The 19,406-nt window shown below is 39.2% G+C and overlaps 1 protein-coding gene across 1 annotated transcript in view; it reads right to left on the reverse strand.

Moving 5' to 3' along the window:
* mdn1 (midasin AAA ATPase 1) overlaps window positions 1-19,406 on the reverse strand; it is a 174,473-nt gene that overhangs the window by 16,772 nt on the left and 138,295 nt on the right. Inside the window, exons 80-93 of the mRNA XM_048530338.2 lie at window positions 17,007-17,227; window positions 16,776-16,895; window positions 15,876-16,063; window positions 14,779-14,940; window positions 13,539-13,676; window positions 12,133-12,271; window positions 10,083-10,255; window positions 9,230-9,373; window positions 8,349-8,490; window positions 7,400-7,725; window positions 6,670-6,822; window positions 4,703-4,804; window positions 2,099-2,300; window positions 1,796-1,963 (exon numbers count right to left, since the gene is read on the reverse strand). Of these exons, the coding sequence (XP_048386295.2) occupies window positions 1,796-1,963; window positions 2,099-2,300; window positions 4,703-4,804; window positions 6,670-6,822; window positions 7,400-7,725; window positions 8,349-8,490; window positions 9,230-9,373; window positions 10,083-10,255; window positions 12,133-12,271; window positions 13,539-13,676; window positions 14,779-14,940; window positions 15,876-16,063; window positions 16,776-16,895; window positions 17,007-17,227 (2,378 nt within the window). The remainder of the gene's footprint in view (window positions 1-1,795; window positions 1,964-2,098; window positions 2,301-4,702; window positions 4,805-6,669; window positions 6,823-7,399; window positions 7,726-8,348; window positions 8,491-9,229; window positions 9,374-10,082; window positions 10,256-12,132; window positions 12,272-13,538; window positions 13,677-14,778; window positions 14,941-15,875; window positions 16,064-16,775; window positions 16,896-17,006; window positions 17,228-19,406) is intronic.

A 19,406-nucleotide genomic window follows, 5' to 3' on the forward strand; every position in this document is an offset into this window, starting at 1 on the left:
GTGCTCCCTGGAATGGTAGTTTTAACGTATGATGAACGGCTAAGGATCCTGGGATTGTATTCATTAGAGTTTAGAAGGTTGAGGGGAGATCTAATAGAAACTTACAAGATAATGTATGGCTTAGAAAGGGTGGACGCTGGGAAGTTGTTTCCGTTAGGCCGGGAGACTAGGACCCGTGGGTACAGCCTTAGAATTAGAGGGGGTAAATTTAAAACTGAACTGCAGAGACATTTCTTCAGCCAGAGAGTGGTGGGCTTGTGGAATTCATTGCCACGGAGTGCAGTGGAGGCTGGGATGTTAGATGCCTTCAAGGCAGAGATCGACAAATTCTTGGTCTCACAAGGTATCAAGGGTTACGGGGAGAGTGCAGGGAAGTGGAGTTGAAATGCCCATCAGCCATGATTTAAATGGCGGAGTGGACTCAATGGGCCGAATGGCCTTACTTCCACTCCTATGTCTTATGGTCTAAGACAGGCCAAATTTATGTAATCTCTCCTCATATCTGGACTTGAGGAATTAAGTTATGATTCTTGTAAACCTATGTTGTACTTCCTCCAAGAACAATATTTCCTTTCTAAAGTGTGGTGCCCTGCTCCCAGTACTCCAAGGTGAGGTCTAACTAGGGTTGTGTATAACCGAAATATCACTTCTACATCCTTACTTTCCTGTCACCTACTTGTAAACGCCAACATTACATTAGCCTTCCAAATTATTTTTGTACTGTTTATATTTTTAAAGATCTATGCACTTGTACCCCCAAGTCTTGCTGGACATCCACTGAATTTAATGGTCAACGAGAATTGAATATTTAACTTCTTTTCTGTTGATGAAAATGACTCATGTTCTGCGTGTTGGATTTCATACAAAAATGAGTTTTTAGGAGGAGATTATTGGACAACACCAAAATTGGGCCAGCCAAGTTAGCAACTAACAATACTCCAAATCCCCAGTTGTCACAATCAGCTAATTATTGTTTTAGAAAAAGCAAATTCATACTTTCAATGCAACAATGTCATAGTAACGAATGGAATTAATAGCAGAAATAGGCTATTTTGCCCCTCAAACTTGCTCCACCGTTCAACCAACACAAATGTATTTCCATTGTGACTTAAAAGTGGCGAGTAAAGCTGCACGCAGTATTTGGGATGGACTCTCGCCAATGCCTGTGTAATGCAGTGTAATATTGTTTTGTGTTTAATTCTTTTTGTAACAAAAGGTAGCATTCCATTAGCTGCCTTAGTTACTCACTGTGACTGCAAACTAACTTTGTGTCACTCATGCACTGGAACACCTGGAACCCTGTGCACCTCATAATTCTTCAGCTGTTCTGCTTTTGAGTAGTTCTCTGCTTAATGAGAACAACTTCACATTTTCCCACTCTGTACTCCATCTGCCAGATTTTTGCCCAGTCGTTTAACTTATCTGTAATCCTCATAGACTCTTCACAACATACTCTCTTACCTAGTTTCGGCATGGTTCATGATTTTCAGTGTGTCATGTCGTATCTTGAAATTTAGATACTGGCTTGTTAGTTTGCATTAAAAGTAAAATAAAATTTGAAGTTACAGTGTACAGGGATTCCCCGCATTGCGAATGGGTTTGGTTCTACAGACCATTTGCAAGTCATACTGCATTTCAGGACAATGGAAAGCAGCCATTTGTACAAGGAATGTTTATCTGTTGGCCCTTTAAACTTTAAACCATGTATGGGATCGGTTTCTAAGTACAAGCATTTGTAAGTCAAATGTTCATAAGGCAGGGACCCTTTCTATACTATAATTGTGTGTCTAACTACCTGGCGCATTTGTAGATGAGAACTTTTTCTCTGGCTTCAGCTCTTGTACATCCACGCTTTGCAATTCCTCTTCCTGATCAGTTTCCATTTCAACAGATTCAGTCTCTTCTTCGATCTCCTTTTCCTGTTGAGATCCACCTGAACTTTGTTGCTCTGCTGTGGCTACATCTAAAATGAGCAATTTGTAAAATTAGAATAAGGTGATACATTGACTCCATGTACATCTTTCTCCTGAAATCATTTTGTCATTGAGACAAAGATTCTTTTTCACAGGTTTCTGAATTTGAATAATTCTGAACTCACCAAATGTTTGAGCGTCAAAGGATTCACCGCCTTCTTTGATATGTTCATAAACATCTGCCTCCGTCACTTTTTGTTCTGACTGGGCCATGTCCTGTTGGGCCGCAATACTGGCTTCCACCATCTTCAGTCGCTTGCTCACATGTTCATTGTGATCACCCAATGTTCTTTCGGCATCTGTATGACCGGGTTTCCTTTTGTAACTCTTGAGAAAGAACACAGTTTTAGTTTTTCAAAACATTAGAAAGATAACTTGTGTTTCTTACATTGTAAAACATTGTGCAACAAAATTTATCTGGATGCTACTTAATCCAATAGACATGAGGACATATTGGGGAGGGGTTACTTTAGACACGTATCCACATCTCCCGAAGCTTGATTGCCACCCAAAGCACAAGGACCACATTTATTCTTTGTATGTAGATTAACAAACAGGAGAAGATTCTGTTTTAAACTAAAGCAGTGTGGAAGATGATGTTGCGTATTTAAAACAATGACTTATTGGAATTCATTGTGGGATTATCTACAATGGTACCTTCAAGTAGTGGGGAAGGATGCCAAACATCCCAGATTTGTTTGTTTGTTTGTTTAGGGGTGGTTTGCCAACTGACAGATTTTTGATTTTTTTTTCAATCAGAGCCAATTGTGTTGAGTTCAGGAGTGTTCAGCCTACTAACAACATTTTGATTGATTCCTGGGTGATTGGCTAGTGTTATGTCAAGACGGTACAGCAGAAACATCCAGCTTGAAAGATCTCTCCCTTCTGTAAGTGGAGAAAGCTACTGTCTCTCTGCAGACTCCCTTCTTCAAAGGCAAAGGCAAAGGGGAAAAACCACCTTCAGGGAAACTGACATTGAATGACAGATTCAGAAATTGAGTGTCCACAACCTCTCATCCCCAAAGAGTAGAAAGGAATTGGAAGGGACTGAAGGCAATCAATTCATCTCTGCCTATAATCCAGAATGGTGCCAGAACTGTGCTTCACTAACTTTTTTGTTCCTTCCTGCCCATAATGTGTGCATCTTGCCTGGTCTCTGTGAACCGTTTGCCTATGTACGCGGATGTCTTATAGACTCCTTCCTGAGCTCAACAGAGTGCTGTGTAATTCATTAGTGCAGTCCCAGAGTCCACTATTGCATATGGAAAAATTCAACAGATTTAATTTCCTGCAGTAAAACAACTTGCATTGTATCCTGTTAGACCTTTTCCTGTATCATTCAAACAAAAATAATGAGAATGTTTCTTCCCACAAGTTACTGCAAGCTAGTAGCAGCAAAGGAAAGGCACTAGGGCATCTGGAGCTTGATGAACAGTATCTAGAATGTATCTTCTGAACCGATGACATGAGAAAGTCTGAGAAGTAAATACAGAAATGACTGGGGATGAGGGGAAAATTCAATGCTCACTCAGGTACTAAAAAACAAGGAGAGAAAAAATATGTTTGGGCTGACAGACAAGAAACAAACAAGGAATTTTTTTTTTAAAAAATCATTTTTGAACTCAACAATTTGCTAGAGAAGGGATAAGACTCCACATTTCACCTAGCACTCACTTTCTGGACAGAGGGTGGGTGACTGGCAGTGACTAACAATTATCAAGCCATTAACGGCAATTGCACTATTTAAACTTATCCCAGAGCCAAAGTCTTAATGACCCATTAAAGTGCAGAAGTACAGTAACTTCATGAAACTGAGGGAGAAGTCAAAATCAAGATGACATTTTCAGAAGCTAACAGAGTGATACAAATCGTCTGGAAACTTGTGACAATCAATTGCTGGCATCTCTCTTCCACGCCATGGGTTCCTGGCTCATTTGGACATTAAATGGCAGTGTCATTTGGATGACATTATATTTTTGTAAATTTTCAGTCAATGCCTCTGGTATTTCATTGAAATAGGTCCTGCTATTACCCCAAAATAGTTTGGCAAAATGTAGAACATCAAAAAAGATTAAGCACAGTGGTGGTAAGGTTTTACTGCACAGTGAAAGTGCAGATTGAAAACAAAAAACATTGGAAATCACAGGTCAGGCAGCATCTGTGGTGAGAGAACAAGCTAACGTTCTGAGTCGAGATGATTCTTCATCAGAGCTGATGAAGAGCCATCTAGACTTGAAACATTAGCCTGCTCTCTCTCCATGGATGCTGCCTGACCTGTTGTGATTTCCAGCATGTTTTGTTTTTCAGTACAGATACCAATAGTATTTTGCTCCTACATTGTGAAAATGAAGACTTGTTTTTGAACAAACCTAAAAAAAATTTATGGTTAACATGCAAACTTCATAGCTGATTAATAAGTACTAAATTGCATTTATTGTTGGAACTGCAGGTCTGGCAGCACCTGTGAAGAAAAAGAAATCAGAGTTAATGTTTCGGGTCCGGTGACCCTTCCTCAGCATCCACAGTTTTTATTTTGCATTTATAGTTGCTTGGTTAGAGACAACAGTCAATCAAAATAAGTGCTCAAAGCTCCTGCTGTAATTGAAAACATACAGAAGTAATGCTACAAAAATACACAACTCCATAACATAAAAAAGTAATCATAAAAGTACGACATCTACATGTTTGTCAAAACAAAATGTTGCCCACCAGTGGAACTGTGGTTTTACCTGCGTTTTGTCCAGGGATTGTTTTTGAGCTGCAACCCGCGCCATCAGTTTGGACTCGTGACCCTCGGACTGGTTCGCATCTGCAGCCCCGCTTCCTTGTTCCTGCAAAACCCAACATAAAATAAATTGCAGGCTGGATATCAGAACCAGAACCATTGCTTATGGGTCAGTGTTTTTATTGGGAAAGGTGTACTTTATGGTTTTAGATCAGGTTAGTTTCGTCAGTAAAATACACCTCTCCCAATAAACAACTCAACATTCTGAGATTCATGATTTCATTTCCATGAAGTTTCTCAATTTCTTGTCCAAATCTTTTAGCGTACTGAAAGATAATTTAAAACAATGACTGAAACTCAGAAGAATAAGCATTGGAAACAGACAGGTCACCATATAACCAAGGCAGGAGGAAGCACCTGGCTTTCATCCTCCAAATTAAATTTAAGGATAATACTACTTTCTTAGAAAGTTTGATAACTCCATTAACAGAGTAATTACTTGCCAAAAAAAAGTTGCAATTAATGGCATTGGATGATATTTTAACAGTGTTAACATTCACTTACTTATCACTTCTCATCAGGCCACAACTTTTCTTTATCCCCCATATAACCCTTGATTCTCTTACTGGTTGAAAAATCAGTCTGTCTCAGCCTTGAATATTCTTAACAACCCAGCCTTTACAACCCTCCATAGTAAACAATTTAACAGGTTCACTCCCCTCTGAAAATAACTGTTCTCATCTGTCGTAACGAGGTAACTTCTTGGAGATTAACATTTGCTTCAAGAGTCTCCCATTAGGGGAAATATCCTTTCTGCATCTACCTTGTCAAATGCCCAAGAATCTTGAATATTTCATTCTTCCATGTTCCATCGTGTACAGGCATGATCTACTCAACCTTACTCACAAACTAGTTCCTCCATAGCTGGGACTAAGCTATTGAAATTTCACTGGATTGCTTCCATTGCCAATATATCGTCCTGAAGATAAAGGGGTCTTAGACAGTTCACAGTACTCCAGGTATGGTCTAATTAGTGCCTTGTAAAGTTTTAGCAAGACATCCCTATTTTAATATTCCATTCTCTTTGGAATAAAGGCCTATATTCCATTTTTCTAATAGCATTTGTGATTTATGCACGAGGATCCCCAAATCCCTCTGTGCTGAAGCTTTCTGCAGTCTTTCTCCAATTAAATAACATTCAGCTCATCTATTCTTTCTACCACAGTGCATACCCTTATATTCCCATTACTTCCCATCCACCACGTTTTTATCCCCTCACTTATATCTCTTCAAAGGCTTATTTTGCTATCCTCCCCACTTGTCTTTCCACCTATTTTCGTACATTCTACAAACTTGGCAATGGTATGTTCACTCCCTTCATCCGCGTCATTAATAATGTGTATAATTCTGGTCCCAGCACTGATCCACATTGCACACCACTAGACACAGGTTGCTATCCTTATCCCAATTCTTCCATTAGTTAACCAATCCTCTAACCTTGCTAATAAACCACCTTTAGTATCATAGGCTCTTATTTTAATTAGCCTTTTGTGCAGTACCTTAAACACCTCTCTGAAATCCAGACATATCATGTAGACTGGTTACTCTTTATCTATCCTGCTTGTTACCTCCTCAAAAGAATTACTAATTGCCAATGCACCATCTGAGTTTTCTTCCTGGCAAGCTAGTCACCTGTTGGGCCATGGCCCATATACATGAATTAACCTTCTTTAGGCACAGACAAAACAGAGGATGAGGATTGATAATGAAGTGAAGTAGGTTTCTCAGTTATGGCAGTCCAGCTGCCCATCATAATGCCCATCATAAAAATGTAGATGGGAAAGATTCTATTTAAAAAATTAAAGAGGACACAAAGACCTTTGGAAGTTTGAGAATGCATGTTTTTTACTTGCATTGACAAAGATGCACATAGCATTTCACTCATTCCTTGACTAAGTAATCTAATTGTACCTCCTTAGCTTTGTCCTTCTCTGATGCAGATCCAGCTAATTCCACGGCTGTATCACTCTGAAGGTTCTCCTCACCGGTCTTCCCTTCAGCCTCATGCTCTATTCGTTGCTCAGTCTGAGGAACATCCTGGTCTTCTTGTGTGTCCTCATCCACCTGAAATCAAAATCACGGTGATAACATGGAACCTAACTTCCAATGTGATGAGAACAAGTAATTTTACAAAATAATGATGAGGTCTCAAAGAAAAATCATTAATTACTAGAAGATTAATTCATATATTTTCAACTATGGTCAGCTGCATTGCGTGACAGACCAAGAACAGACCAATACCACAGCAATCTGTAATTTCACAGTGCAGTGTATTACTCACACAAAACCAGCTCCAGCACAAGGCCAGGCACAGCATTTAATACATCTCCAAATCAGGCATTACTTAATGAAACAGGAGCATGGAGCTTTGTGCATGCCAAACATGTAACAGCTAGGGTTGATTAATGCCACAATTAATAGACCAAAGATCCTGTTGACAATGGTTGTTTGAGAATCAGGTCACTGATACGGTGGAGAATGTTACATGAATCCTGCCCTGGAGTATTAACATTGACTTTTGCATCCTGAACTGAGGCTCAAGACCTAGAACCTTCTGGCACAGGAGTGTGTGATACGTGAATCACAGCTTTCCATTTCTCCCTGCACTGCTAAATAAGCAAAGAAGAGTGAAATGACATACTGTTGGCTGTTGCCCCTCATTGCAGAGAGCTTCTTGGTCTTTCTTGGCAGGTTCTCGCTGGTCATCTTCTTTTGGTTTCTGTTGGTTTATGTCCTCAGTGTCACCATCTTCCCCATTATCCTGATCTTCCCCAATATCTTCTTCCTTGCCCTCGCTCTGTTCATTGGCTTTCCCCTCATTTTCCTTATCCATTTGTGGATCATCTTCTTGTTCTTGCTCAGCATGCTCCTCTTCTGTCTCAGCAGTCTCTTCCATTGTCTCATCAGCATCTGGGTTTTTCTCTTGGAAATCTTTTAGCTTTTCCTCTATATCGAAGGGATTATCTCCTTTAAAGATGTATAAAAAGGGATAGTGAAAATGAGACACACAGAACCTGCAATTTTGCAAATTGATAAATATTACAAAAGTAGCATTTAAAATTGGCATAAGCAGGAGAGAAAAACCATGGATTAAACAATAGAAAAACAGACCAGATACAAAATTTATGATTCTTCCAAGAAGTTTAAGCCTTAAAACTGGTTTTCTTCAATACGAAGGCTACAGTTAGCATCAAGTGGAGCAGCAAGTAGAGTTCCGAGATCTTTTCAATCGATGAGGAATGAGTGAGAAGATATAGGAGTTTTTATGATGTAGGTTCACTATCAAGAGTTCATATGGAGCTAAGTGCCTTTTAACTGGAAAACACAAGTTCTTGATCACTGTTCAGGTGATCTCCGTTGAAAAATAGCATGCAGCTAAACACTGACATTGATTGGCAAGAGTAGAATTATTCATTGCACCCCAGCAAGGAGTCAATGTCTTGAGAAAAGAGAAAGGCATGCTGCTTTGCATGACCTGGGACTGAATTTATTCACTAAGCTACCTGAAGGCAAGATAAAAGGGTGTCACAATCTATTATTGTAAAATCTATTAATCTAGAAATTCTTTGCACAGATTACAGCCAATTTACCTCCTTCTTCCTGATCCTCATCACTTTTTTCTCCATCTTCGCTTTCCAAATTGAGGTCTTCAGGCAAGTCCAAGGCCTCTGTCTCTGGCTGTTTATCTTGATTGCCTTGGTAAGGATCTACTTCATTTTCATCATATTCACGCTAATATAAAGAATAGATTAGTAAACTCCTGTCAGACTAGCATGTCAAATTTGTCATGTAACTAATAAAATCACTGGTGCAGGCACAGGTTTATTCTCCATGCACTACGTCAATGTGACAATATCCAAGTGAGATAATGTTACATTATAGTGACTTGTATCTTCCATTTTATGAAGAATGTTTCATGCGAACATATTGCACTACTAACGAGATCCATATTGTTATCTAAATGATTAATACTTGTAGAAAGTAAAAATTTTATTTCTGTGATGTCTAATGATTTACTTTTTGTCTTTGGAAAAAGAATTTCACCCTGCATTTGGACTATAGGTCGGCCCTGATTTAAGGATGTTCAACATACCAATGTTCCTACTTACAAATGTGATCCTATATTAACATAATGGATCTGGCATGTTCACTTGTACTTACAAACAGCTATTTTACATTGTATTCTGGTTTGCATACCAAATCGACTTAAACGTACTTGGGAGCTGAACCCATTCATAACCTGGGAATGCCTGTAGTTTCACTTCACACAACAATGCAAACTTTAAACGTAAATAAGGTGTTTGTATTCAGGCTTTGTCTGTTCCTTGCCCAATAACTCAGAATTTCCCACAATCTGAAGGACTTAGGAAGTGAACTTGGGGCTTTGCCAGTCACTGGTCATAAACCAAACATTTTGGTCCTTGTGCTCATATCCATAGTGGAGACGTTTTGGCAAAATAGACATTAATACCTCATCCAACTGCTCATGAATTTTCTCTCTGCCTTCTTCCCCTCTCTCCTCCTCCTTCTCTTGCTCCTCCTGTCTCTTTTTGTCATTCTCGCTTTTGTTTGCTACATCCATGTTGTCATCTTTAGCAACGAGTTCAGACTTCTCCTGTGGATAGAAAACCAGTTGAAGCATATGCTTACAGATGGAATTGATAACTAACCCAAGTGAAGAGCTCCTCCAAAAAAAGCAGAGGTGGGCAGTAGGGGAATATGAACAGCCAGTGTTTGAAGCTATGCATCTTTTAAATTATCCAATTCATGATACGTGTGTAAAATGGTAAAGAAGTGACTGTTAATTGATGACATCACAAGACAAAGAGACCAGTGTCATCATTCCACATGCAAAGGAAACATTTGGAAGTGTAGCCAATTCTGTTTTCTGCTAAAATCTTTCCTACTAGAATTGATTATTCACTAATATAGTATACAGATAGGGTCAGAGTTTGTACTTATAACTTGTAGTCACTTCATAAGTCAACATTTTCAGGAACAGCAAGACATTCCCTGTCGTTTCTTCGGTTCAGAAAAAGGAATAAAACAAAGGTGAATCAAGGAGTTAAGAAGAAGCAAGATAATTATCACCAATTATCTTTTTCACCCCAAATCCTGTTACGATAAAAGGAAAATGAAACAAAGAGAAAAGTCTATATGTTAAGTATTCATTGAGCATTTGTCTTCAGTAAGAATGGAAACAAAGATGACTAAACTATTCACTGTTGCAATCTCAACAGCTTTCACAATGAACAGATGTATTTAGAACTGAAGTTACTTAATTAAAAGTGAATTTCATAGATTTAAAACGTTCAGCGTCCTACCCCATCCATTCCAGGGCCAGTATCTTCAGCCTCATCATGAACACTATCTTCATCATCATCATCCCCCCATAATCTTTCATCTAGTTTATCAGCCTCTGCATTTTCGAGATCACCCATCTGTTTATCCAGTTCTTCCTCATCGCTATCCGATTCCTCATCATTGTCATCCTTTCCTGTAGAGACAATTCAGCCAATTAAATACAAGACAATAAACATAAGACCATAAGAAATAGGAACAGGAGTGGGTTGTTCTGCCCTTCGAGCCTGCTCTGCCATTCAATAGGACAATGGTTGATCCAAAATTCCTCAGCTTCACTGACCCTGGATTCCCGTTCTGATCAAGAACCTACCTTAGCCTTAAATACACATAAGGACTCTGCCCCCGCAGCTCTCTGTTTCGGAGACTCTCAACTTTCCAAAGAAATATTTCCTCGTCAGAGTCTTAAATTGCCCTTAATTCTGAGACTATGCCCTCTGGTTCTAGACTCTTCCATGAGGGGGAACATCCCATCAGCAGTTACCCAATCAAGTCCCTTAAGAATCCTATATGTTTCAAAGAGATCACCTATCATTTTTCTAAACTCCAGGGAGTAAAATCGCAACCTACTTAAACTTCCTCATTAGACAATCCCTCCATACCGGGGATCATCCTAGTGAACCTTTCACTGAACTGCCTCCAATGGAATTTCCTTCCTTTAATAAGGGGACCAAAATTGCTCACAGTACTCTAGATGTGGTCTCATCAACATCTTGTATAGTTGCAGTAAGACTTCTCCACTCTGATACTCCAATCCCCTTGAAATATGTGTCAACATTCCATTAGCCTTACTGATTATCTGCTGCACCTGAGTGCTGGCTTTCTGTGTTTCACGTACAAGTACCCCTAAATCCCTCTAACTGGTTGGTTGTCATTTGAGAACAAGATAGAACATGGTGGTGGCTACATTAGTCTGTCTCCTGAATCATTGTGATTTAATAAAATGGAGACCATTTGGCCCATTGTGTCTGTAGTGGTTCTCTGAACATTTTAACTCACGCCGGTCTCCTATCTTTTCCCCATAATCCTGCACATTATTTAAACAGGATTACTCATCCAATCTTTCTTGAATGCCTCAGTTGGATCTGCCTCCACCACATTTCCACGCTGTGTGTTCCATAAACTAATTCTTTACTATTAGTTAGACCATTCAAAAGAAAAGCAGCTTGTATTGTGATGAATTTAACTTCCTTCTACCATCAAACAGGAACCTGTCCCCCATGTGGAACATTTAGCAATATTTTTTGGTCTAAATCAAATTTTCTGAAAGATTATGGATGATATTCAAACTTTGTTTTGCACAACAAACACTGTCACAAATCTTGAGATTAGAGCCACATCCGAGTTCAGATTTCACCTCAGTTGGCCATCAACAGCAGCCACCCACAACACCATAATTCCATCATGAACTTGCTTGTGTTTACAATTAATACATTATCTGCAGTGAACAGATAGAGTCAACGTACAATTGGAATAGTTAAGATGGCATAAATTATAAAATCCAACAGGTTTACAGAAGTCAGTTTATCAGTTTCATTGCTCGAATTAATTTATTCACAGCACTGTCAAACCTCATGCAAGAAAGATGACAATCTCAAACTAGCAAGTTCTCAGGATGCCAAAATCAAACTCCAGCCAGCTTGGTTCCGAACATTTAAAAAAAGTTTGAGTTTCTTTATTGCCTTGTTCCATGTTAGCTTAATAGCAGCAAGTGAAATGGCTCTGTGGCATATGAGGCCACTTTTACTGCTGCTGCAATTGCAACATTATATCACACATCAAATGGAATTAGTGCTATTTAAAATTAGTAATGCGCACTTTCATGAACGTTTCTATTACATTTAAAACTGAAATGTTAACGGAAAATCACTGTGCTGAAGTTAATTCTTGACAGTTGCTACCAGACCTGCTCAGAATTTCCACATTTTGTTCTCATGTTGGATTTCTAGCATCGGCAGTGTGTTTTTTAAAACTGATTAAACAGTGCGTACTGTGTGTCACTCAGCAACTTACCTGGTTCTTTGGTATCTCCATCGTGAAGTTTTCCTTGGAAGTCCTCAGTCATTTCTATGGCATTCTCTTCCTCTTTAATATCAGCCATATTGTCTGTGTCTTCTTGCTTTTTTTGGTCTTTGCAGAAGGTATCTTCCACCTAAAGAAAGGACAAACACATGCACGTTGCTGAGGAAAGTGAACAGAAGGCATCAAAAAGGAAGACAATAGGACACACAGTGCCACAACTTTGCTATCACAGATCTCCAATTCTTGAACATTTTCCTCCAACCTTTTCTCCCCATAAAGCACTTAACTCATACCCAACTGTGTCCCAAAAATAATTGAATTTAAAATAACCCTGATCTCTACAATTAATTTCCATGAAGTTATTAAGCATGTTGAACTGCTTAGAGAGTCCCCCAAAAGGCATCCACTCTTTAGCAGTGGTCCAGGGAAGGTGAATATTGTCCAGTTTTCTTGAACTGACAGAAGTGCAGCCAAACTCAACACCCACCCTCTGCCCAGGACTTTCCAGCAGTACAACTGGTTGGTTTTCATGTCCTTTGCTCTTTACTTATTTCTGTAATAGAAACGTTCATGAAAGTGCACGTTACTAATTTTAAATAGCGATCTCTGCACTAATTCCATTTGATGTGTGATATAATGTTGCAATTGCAACAGCAGTAAAAGTGGCCTCATATGCCACAGAGCCATTTCACTCGAAATTCGAACTTTTTAAAAAATATTCGGAACGAAGCTGGCTGGGAGTTGGATTTTGGCATCCTGAGAACTTGCTAGTTTGAGATTGTCATCTTTCTTGCATGAGGTTTGATAGTGCTGTGAATAAATAGTTGATGTAGTCAATATAAATGAAGAGTATTTCAGGGATCAGAAAGTGAACCTAGAATTTTCTTATCTCACTGAATTATACATTGCTTATTTCAACTGCATCATGGGGATCTCTCGCCATGAGAACGAGCACACAGTGTAGACGTTTCATGTTGCGTTTGTCGCATGCTATCAATTGTTGTGTAGCACATGTAACTGCACATGTGCAAAAGCTCAACATGGATTTTAAGTAAAAGGCAGTGGTAATTTTTCCCTTTTATAAGACATTGATTTAAAAAGCAGGGTCCTCTGGAAGTAGCAGAAGCAACTAGTGCAAAAGGTTAGAAAGGAGGACTTCCAGTACTACCCAGTCACAGAAATGGTTATTTAATTCTTAAATCAGATTCTGAACTACCATTCCCAAGCCCTACAGCGCTTCAGTTTACAATTAGCATAACCAGCAACAAATGTGTCCAAATAAATTTCTTCTCAAGCACTGATCATTTTTCTACAATTGTAACCTCACTTACATAGAGGGCCTATTTCTATGAAACCTTAATGTTTTATGTTAAGATGTTGAAAAAAAAAACACATACCTGGTCTTCATTTTCAATCCTGTCACTGACATCCTTCACACCTTCACCTTCTCCAATTCCTCCACTCTCATTATCATGGAATTGGGTTGAACCTTCGCCCATCGCATCCTCCATTAACTCTTCGGGGAGGCAGAATCCCTGCCAAGTAATACCACACTTCATCATATCCTCACCCGAGATTTTTAAAATATTCCTTAAGAGTAAAGTTTAGTCTTGGTCCCTTTCTCTAACCACACTATAAAACAATTGCAAAATGTAATGACATTTCGAGAATAAAATCCCAATTTTGTTATAAACAAAAGTCTCACCTCCATAATACAAAAATATCTAGACACTGTGATCAGCAAATTTCTCATACCAAAATGAGGTGAAATCAAAAACCTAAAGATAAACTAGATTTTTTTTAATATAAACCAGCAACTAAACGTGGAAAAGGAATAATCGAACCTCTACCTTCAATGCACATTTATTGTTTCCCAGTGGTTGACTAGCTGTCACACTACAATATAAAAAGAAGTAATTCTTGCTAAAACTATACAAAGCACTAGTTTTGGGTCCCTTATTAAGGAAGGACAAGCCGGCAGCAGAGGTACTCCTATGAAGTTTCACTAGGCTGATACTGGATATAGAGGGACTTATGACGAAAGTTTGAGTAGGTCAGGCCTGTACTTACTGGAGTTTAGAAGATTAAATAGCAACTACATTTGAAACATACAAGGTTCTGAACTGACTTGAGATAGAGAACAGATGAAGATGGTTGTTTTCCCTTGTGGGGAGCCTAGGATCTGAGGGCATAGTCTCAGAGTAAGGAGCTGTCCATCTAAGGCAGAGGAGGGGAGCAAATTTGTGGAGCTCTTTACCTTAATGGGCTGAAGAGGCAGGGTCATAAAGTATGTTCAAGACTGTGATAGACGGGTTTTAATCAGTAAGGGAATCGAAGGTTATGGGGCCAGTAAGTGGAGGTGAGGATTATCAGATCAGCCATGATCTCATTGAACAATGGAGAAGACTCAATGGGCTGACTTCATTGTCTTATGTAAAGGTATTTTTCAGTGGAGAGTGTGTGTGCGCAAGAGAATGAGATTTGGAAGGGAGTTAGAGGAGAAAAAAAAAGAGCTGGAAAGACAATACAGAAAAAGGTCATCCTTGACATTTTATAATAGAACATTTTAAAATGAAGAATTAAAAAAACCTAAACACATTAAGTAAGAGTACAAGAAAGGTTTATCCTTAACCTTACCTGCACTGCAAGGTCTGTGAATAATTGAGATAAAACAGACAGTAATTTTCCACTGCTCCTATGAGTTGCCATTGAAACAGTTAGGTAGTATAGAACCAACTCGGAGTAGGTCGTCAGCATGGGAAGGAGCTGCACAATCCAGTGGCAATTTTGGTTGAATAACTAACGAAGAGAAAGAACAGACAGACAATTGGACTGGAAAATCTATACATTGTTTCCTTTCCAGCATGAACAGAAACCACTCTTTGCTAAATTAGCAAAATTATAGATACTGAAATCTGAAAAGCAAATTCAGCAGAAACCACACAATCTCTTTACAAATTAAAATTGATAAAATGGAAACAATAACAAGGACACTATTCTGAGCTCCTAGCTCCTCATCATGCAGGTCACAGGGGAAGCTTATTATGTCAAGATGCCTAAACTAAATCACTGAGACTGTCAGAAAGTGTGCTTCAGTGATTAACACCACCAGGCTACTTGGGAAAAGGGCTTTGCCAAGTATTTGCCAATCAAAATCTGGGGATGTAATCCTTCAGTTTTTCTTTCCACTTGGGCTTTTCAAAATTCTACTGAGAATAACAAATCTAAACTATATTCAAGTAAAATTATATTAACGTAGTACTATTTTAATAAGGTACAGAGTCCTGATCCTATATTTATCCTCTCTCAGAAAGCCAGAAGGTACAGCATTGACATGCCAAACTGCAGCATATTTTAACAATGTGCCAGAAGAGAACTGTTCTTCGAAAACACAACTACAATAAACGGGAGGTTTCCAATACTTCTTGCAAAGTGAAATACTGAGTGTTCTTGTATACATCAAGGAGGGTTAATCAAATTATTATTTTGGCCAGGCATATGCATAATGCAAACTTAGGGTCTGTTATCTGCCTCGAAGAAATTAGTAAACTATTATTTTGTTATAACTAATTATGTATATTTATATACTCTATCGATAGTTAATTCTGTTAGCTGTTTTGTTTTCACAGCAATAGACTTTGACTTGCTCAGCACAAATCTGACTTAATACAGTAAACCTGCTGATGTAAAAGGCACAAACATATTATAATCTCAGCATAAAACCCATAACAAACCTGGTACTGTTGGAGTGTACATTCCTGACGATAATCCTTCAGTTTTTCAAGGAGGTCAGAAACAATGCTAATAACTTTCACCAAATTTAAAGATGTGATGTCGCTTGATAATCGCTGTCCCAAACATTTACTCAGGTACCCAGTCTGAATTTTGTTCGGCTCCTCCTCATCCAAATTGCCTTTATTTCCTACATAATTAAGACATTAATTTTAATATGCAGTCACTATTTTCTGCTACTTGCAACAAATCACTCCACCCGCCTTCAGTGAATAAGTCACAAAATTACTCAAATCTTTGACATAATGAAACCAAACTGCCAAAAAACACACTGGTTATTTGGTATCATAACATTATTAAAGGTACATAATTAAACTGAACCTGACTCAATTTAAGAGTTACATGTACTCAGCTGTTAGTTATAATTCTTTACATACATGACCTCTGGTAACCACCTTTGAGAACCACAAATGCCAATTCCTAACTTTCTTGTTTGAATTTGGTCTTATGTAGAGGGGTGCCAGAGCAGCCTCTTGTTGACAGGAAACTCAAAAGGTTATTTGACACTGTAGTGGAGATAGTGATAATTTGTTTTTAAATTCAGTTTGGGATGCAAGTATCACTGGCAAGACTGCCACTTTTTCCCCATCTCTACTTGCTCTTGAAGTTGGTAAGCCACGTTCTTAAACAGCTGTAGTCTGTAAGGTGTAGGTACACCCATGGTTAGGAAGAGAATTCTAGGTTTTCAAATCGGAGCTCCATTAATTCCTGTCCAAATTAACAGCATTCTTTCCTGTCCTTCCCTCCCCTAAATTACCCTTCTCCAACTCCAATTCTATTTAAATGAGAAGGATCCAGTTGTGAACTAACGAAGAACATTAACACTTAATCAGAAATCTTGCCTTGTTCTTTTTCATTCTCCTCTTGCTGCCGCTTTACCACAGCCTGTACAGCGCAAAGTACAGTATTAATTGCTGGCTCCACTTGCAGATTGAAGTCTACTAGCAAACTCACACTGGAATCTAGTGATTACAGAACACAAAAACAGCAACAGATAATTTAAAATGCATTGCTTGGTCAATTTTCTTCTTGTAAAATAGAACAAAAAAAGGTGTTTCACATTTCATTCTCACCATCAAATGTCAAATTCAGTAGATTTTTCTCCCATGATGCAAATTCAGCTGTAGCACAACTGACTTCGTCCTTAATATACTCGAGGCTCTTGAACAGTGCTGGGCAGTAAGATGCATTCCCAGAAGCAGCAGCAGCAGCAAACATGGTCTGTATATCTTGCAGCTGAACCATGGCTCTATTCAAACAACTAATCCCCAGTGAACAGGTCTCAAAACATGTCCTGGCAAAATAACATCACATTTATGTTTATAGTCAGAAAAATAAGCAACTGAAACAGAAATGTGGCATCCATTTTCTTATACTTGTACTAAACTTGAGAAGTGGCAAGTAACAGACATTCCATAAAAATGCCAGGGAATGTCTATCTCCAGCAAGAGAAATTGTAAGCATCTTTCATTGATGCTCAAAGGCAACATTACCGTCAATTTCTAAAACATCATAATTCTGGGGGTCACTATTAACCAGAAACTGAACAGGACCAGCCATGTTGACACCGTGAGGCTGTTGACTTGCTTACCAAGCTGGCTTGCTCTCATTCAGACGTTTGGTCACCATGCTAGGTGACATCATCAATGGAGCCTCCGGAAACGATGTTGTTCTATTCTGCTTGGAACTTATACCAAATGGTCCATTATGGGGAGTAGTGTCATTCCTGGTTTTGATCTGTATGGGTTAGTTTATAAGGTCCAATTCTGTATGTTTGTTGATTGCACTATGGGTTGCCTTGTTCCAGTTAAATTGATAGCCTTCATTGTCTGAACGTACCACTAGTAAGGAGAGTTCGTGGTGCAGTTTTGCTGCTATCTGATGTTCATGTATTCCGATGGCTGGTTTCTTTCTTATCTGTCCAATATCATGGTTGTGGCAGTCATTGCATGGTATTTTGTAAACCACATTGGTTCTGCATGTTGTGGGAATGTGGTCTTTAATCCTTGAGAGTGTTGTCCTGGAGTGGCTATGGGATTGTGTGCCACCGTAATTCCTAGTGGTCTTAGTTTTGTAAGTCTTGGTAGCCATAGTAACCCAAACCAAACCTAGACATGCACGGGAATTCCTGGAGGCATGGTTCTCCACCCATAATGCAACAAACATAGAATTAGACCCCATATACAAACCCAAGCAGATCAAAACCGGGATTGACACTACTCATCATAACAGATTGGACAGTATAAATTCCAAGTGGAGTAGAATAACATCGCTTCATCGGAGACTCCACTCATGGTGTCACCTAACATGGTGACAAAATGTCTGAACAAAAACAAGCCAGCTCAGTGAGCAAGTCAACACCCACATCCACAACCTGAGCTACAGAGCTTTGGCAAAAGTTTAAATGTAAACAGTGTGGCTACCAGAGCTGGTTAGATGCCAGGAATTCAGTCATGACTAACATGTCATAACCTCTCAAAATCTTGTCCGCCATCTGCAAGATAAGAGTCAGGAGAGCGATGGAATACTTTCCACTTGTGTAGGTGAGTGCATCTCCATTAGTTTAACACCAACCAGTTCGATCAGCACCCCATCTACCCCCTTCATCTTTCACTCCTTCCAGTGCCATTTACAAGAGATGCAGTGCAGCGATTCACTATGGCCTATAAGAGATGTAGGGAATTGGGAACACACTCACTTGCATCTGCACCTCCATCCATCCACCATCTCTTGCTCAAAATCCTGATATTTTAACTGCAGCAGGAATGTTTGTTGAAGCATAAATATTGGTCAGAAAACTGGGGATAACTCCCCCGATATTCTTTAAAATACAAGCAAGGGATCTTGAACATCTAGCCACCCACGTGGGCAGATTTACTGATTAACATAGTACAGAAAATGCCCTTTGGCCCACTGAGTCTGCACCTACATAACTACCACTAAAAGTGCACTAATCTCAATTTCCTGCACATGCCCCACACCACTGAATGATATGATGTTTGAAGTACAACCTTTTAAAATAAGAAATGTGGGTGAATAAAGTTTCTGGCCTCCAGCACCTTCCCAAACAGTGGATACCAGATTCCCATGACCTGCTGAGTGAACGACGTTTTTTGCTCAAATCCACTCTGAATCTCTGGCCCTTTAGCCTAAAGCTATGCCCTCTTGTGACTGACCCCTCAACCAAGGGGAACAGCTGCTCTCTATTTCACCTTGTCCATTCCCCTCAAACTTATACACCTCAATCATGATCCCCCTCACATCCAGTCTTCTCTGCTCTAAAGAGAACAATCCAAGCCTATGTAGTCTCTCCTTACAACTCTATTTCTCCATCCCAGACTTCCTCTGTATCCCCTCTGGTGTGATCACAGCCTTCAAGTAGTGAGGTAACCAGAACTGTACACAGTACTCCAGCTGTGGCCTGACCAACTCTGTGTACAACTTCAACAGTACCTCCTTGCTCTTATACTCTA

This window comes from Stegostoma tigrinum, chromosome 4 (genome assembly GCF_030684315.1).
Source record: "Stegostoma tigrinum isolate sSteTig4 chromosome 4, sSteTig4.hap1, whole genome shotgun sequence".
In the NCBI taxonomy this organism is placed as follows: Eukaryota; Metazoa; Chordata; class Chondrichthyes; order Orectolobiformes; family Stegostomatidae; genus Stegostoma; species Stegostoma tigrinum.